The sequence below is a fragment of the Apis dorsata genome, unplaced genomic scaffold, assembly GCF_000469605.1.
Source record: "Apis dorsata unplaced genomic scaffold, Apis dorsata 1.3 scaffold_221, whole genome shotgun sequence".
Classification (NCBI taxonomy): Eukaryota; Metazoa; Arthropoda; class Insecta; order Hymenoptera; family Apidae; genus Apis; species Apis dorsata.
The window spans coordinates 584,529-587,801 of NW_006263503.1; the positions used below are offsets into that span (position 1 = coordinate 584,529).

The window sequence follows — 3,273 nt, forward strand, 5'->3', positions numbered from 1 at the left end:
GCCACGAACGAACGGTGACATCGTTTCGCTCGATTCTTCACCTCGCGGTTTTCGTCACACATTTTTCAATATAACACACAAACGTCTAGCATGGAGATCAAAGATACGGAAAAGTATATATATGTATTATATATATATATATATATATATAAAATAGCAATCTCTCAATTTTCTTCCTCAACAGAGTTATGAATTTTCAATTTAATCGAATTAATCGATTCGATCATTTTTTTCACGATTTTTTTTTTTTTTACTTTCGATTTGTTTGATAATCGTAGGAATGATTTGATGATATGATCATTTTTATTTCTTCTGATTTTTTCTTTTATATTTGTTCTCACTCGATTATATTTTTTTTTCTTCGTCACTGTACGATCAACGATAATTGACAAAACATTCAAGTATTTTCGTCATCTCTCTTATCTATTCTTTTTATTCGAAAGTTCCAAAGTATCTCAAATGTTGTAAAAAATTTACTCTATCTTCGAACTGATCTTCTCTCTCGAACACGAGTTCATCGTCCATCGCGTATATACGACCTACAATCGTTCCGTCTAACCAACGTTTTCCTCTGGTAATTTCCAACGGTAAAACGTTGTTTCGTTGACTGGAAGTAGATTGACTTACTCAAGCAAGAGAATTTCTTACCACACCCTGGTAGAACAGAAACTTTCGAAAGTGGTCACGGGTGGTTTCTTGGATCGCGGTGCGCAAAATCCACACGAGGTTTAGCGATCGTATTCGCAACAGCATCCATTTCCTCTTTTCATTAATCGCTTTTAATTCACCGAGCGAGCTCGCGAGCCAGATCAGACATAATAACAAGTCGACCAGATCGTTCTTCGAATCATCGCAAATCATCAAGTTTTCTATTTTTTATCACTTTCTCTTCTTTTTTTAAAGTCGTTCTTTTAATATTATTAGTTTTCGAATGTTTAATAGTTGTATCTTGACCGGATATATCTTTTGTTCGATATTGTTTCGAATTGTTATTCAATTGTTATCGCAAAGATCAAATATCAAATATCGAAGCGAATTTGAGCGAAATTTCACAAGTTGAAATTATTTTTCCAAAAACGAATAGCTCAACGAATATATCAACACCCTGAGTAGTAATTGATGAATGTGCGCGATTTTTATAAACTTTATACCTATAATTTTTCATGAAAAAGAAAGATCTCAAGAAAAATTTCTAGAAATGGAGCGATATTACGGATATTTTTTAACATTTATTTTGAAATATATATTCAATTATTTATATTTGCTCGTTACACATCGATTCGTAAGAAAAAGTTATTTCATTTTAAAATATTCGGATAATGACATATTCAAATAATAAAATAAAATAATTTACAAGAATTGGCATTTGGTTGATCGAAAGCGCAAATTATAATCGCAGATTTTCTAGATAGAGACATATCACTTCGTTAAATTTCGTTAGAAATCGGTGAGAGAAATCATGTCTAATATCAGTTCTCTTATCGTTCGATCGTTCATTTGATGAATCGGAAACTATAACGACATGATTTGTGACGTTGATCGCATCGTGACAAGAAACGCGTTTGAGATTACATCAGAATAGTAAATCATTCGCGAGACATACCCTCCTTCGTTCCTCGAAACGTGCCGATCGATCGAATCGTGAGTCATGCTTGCGGATTATGCAATCGGTGTCGTCCACGATCGCGCGAATCTTATATTCGGGGATTGTTGTGATATCATAAAAATTGCCAAGATTACGTCGATACCCAATGAGGTGCGAGAGGAACGACTTAAAAATAAAAACAACTATTATTGCAGGCACGAATCGATACCTTCGACTCCGTTATCGGCAGATTCAACCAGTCCTCTATCCCCGACGTCCGCTTATTTCACCACGTCCGAAGGAAAGGCAAGGTTTCTCACGAGATATTCACGTGACGTGACTGTTGAAGGACTGACGAGACAGGAAGATGTGCCGCCTATCATTCCAACCAATAGCCTTGATCTCAGGCAGAAAAAGGTATATCATTACAACAAGATAACGTTTATTTTATCGAGAATTTCATTCTCGAATGCATTCGTGTTCCAATATTGTCTAATATTATTCTTTTTATTATTTTTCTTTTCATTCAATGCGTCATCTCTTTAACGATGAAATTGGAAACAATTGTTTTAAAACTCGATCTCGAAAGTCGATCTCAACGAGATTCCATTCCGTTCAAACAAAAATATTCGAACAAACGAGCTGAAATTTATTTGATTTTTTTTACAGGAAGAGTTGATGATGAGCCTGGACAAGAAGCTCGTGGTCTTAAGAGCCGAACAGGAAGCAGTTCGCGAAGAGGGAGAGGTGAACGAGGCTTTGGGAGCAAGAGTCGCAACAAGGATCTCCGCTGTTGCTCGGCCAGCGGAAGCGTCCAAGTATCGGCTGCATGTAGAGGAAGTAGGCAAGATCACGAGTCTTCTTCTCGGCCTGAGTGGCAGATTAGCTCGAGCTGAGAACGCTCTCTACGGAATGCCGGCAGAACACGCGGAAAGGGTGGGTATTATTCAGATTTGTACGCATGAATATTAATTTTGGAAACTTGTAGAAATACGCGCGTGCGAGGCAAGGTCGTTCGTATTTTATCAAAAATTATTATACAATAATATATTTTTATCGAAAAAAATATATTTCTATTAAATCGTATATATATTTAAAAAATTAAAATTATCTTTTTAACAATCTTTTTTTTTTAATTCACAGAAAATACTCGAAAGCAAGAGGGATAAATTGATGGATCAACTTGAAGAAGCGAAGATTTTGAAGAATAATATTGACAAGCGCAGTGTGAACGTGTCGACGATCCTGTCCAAGTACCTGAACGAGGAAGAATTCGCGGATTATCAACACTTCATCAACATGAAGGCGAAGCTGATCGTGGACGGTCGGGAGATTCAGGACAAGGTGAAGCTCGGGGAGGAGCAGCTAGCCGCGCTGAGGGAAGCGATCGATTAGTAAAGCAACGCGAGTTTGATCGCGAACCCGATCATATTTAGAGGCGTGATTATCACTCGTGTGCTTCTTCAAGCATAATAATAATAATATCTTTTTTTTATATATATAGAAAAGAGCACGCGAAAAGATTCAATGTTTCGCAATTTGTTAATTTTGCAAACGATCTTATTACTCGTGTGTGCGTTCGAATCAATAAATCGAACGTGATAACCTTAGGGAATAGGTGTATTGATAATTTGAAATTGTATTTCTTTTTTTTTTTTTCATTTTTTCATTTTTTTTTTTTAAACACG

The 3,273-nt window shown here is 36.0% G+C and overlaps 1 protein-coding gene across 4 annotated transcripts in view; it reads left to right on the plus strand.

The window, feature by feature from the left end:
• The window catches only part of LOC102677565, a 168,165-nt gene that overhangs the window by 162,203 nt on the left and 2,689 nt on the right, over positions 1-3,273 (plus strand). For 3 of the 4 annotated variants that reach the window (XM_031510326.1, XM_006615363.2, XM_031510327.1), the window contains 3 exons: positions 1,801-2,002; positions 2,255-2,521; positions 2,729-3,273. In XM_031510326.1, the coding sequence (XP_031366186.1) occupies positions 1,801-2,002; positions 2,255-2,521; positions 2,729-2,980 (721 nt within the window). In that variant the 3' untranslated portion in view covers positions 2,981-3,273. Of the gene's footprint in view, positions 1-1,800; positions 2,003-2,254; positions 2,522-2,728 lie in introns of those variants that run through there. The other variant, XM_006615364.2, reaches the window with a different exon arrangement.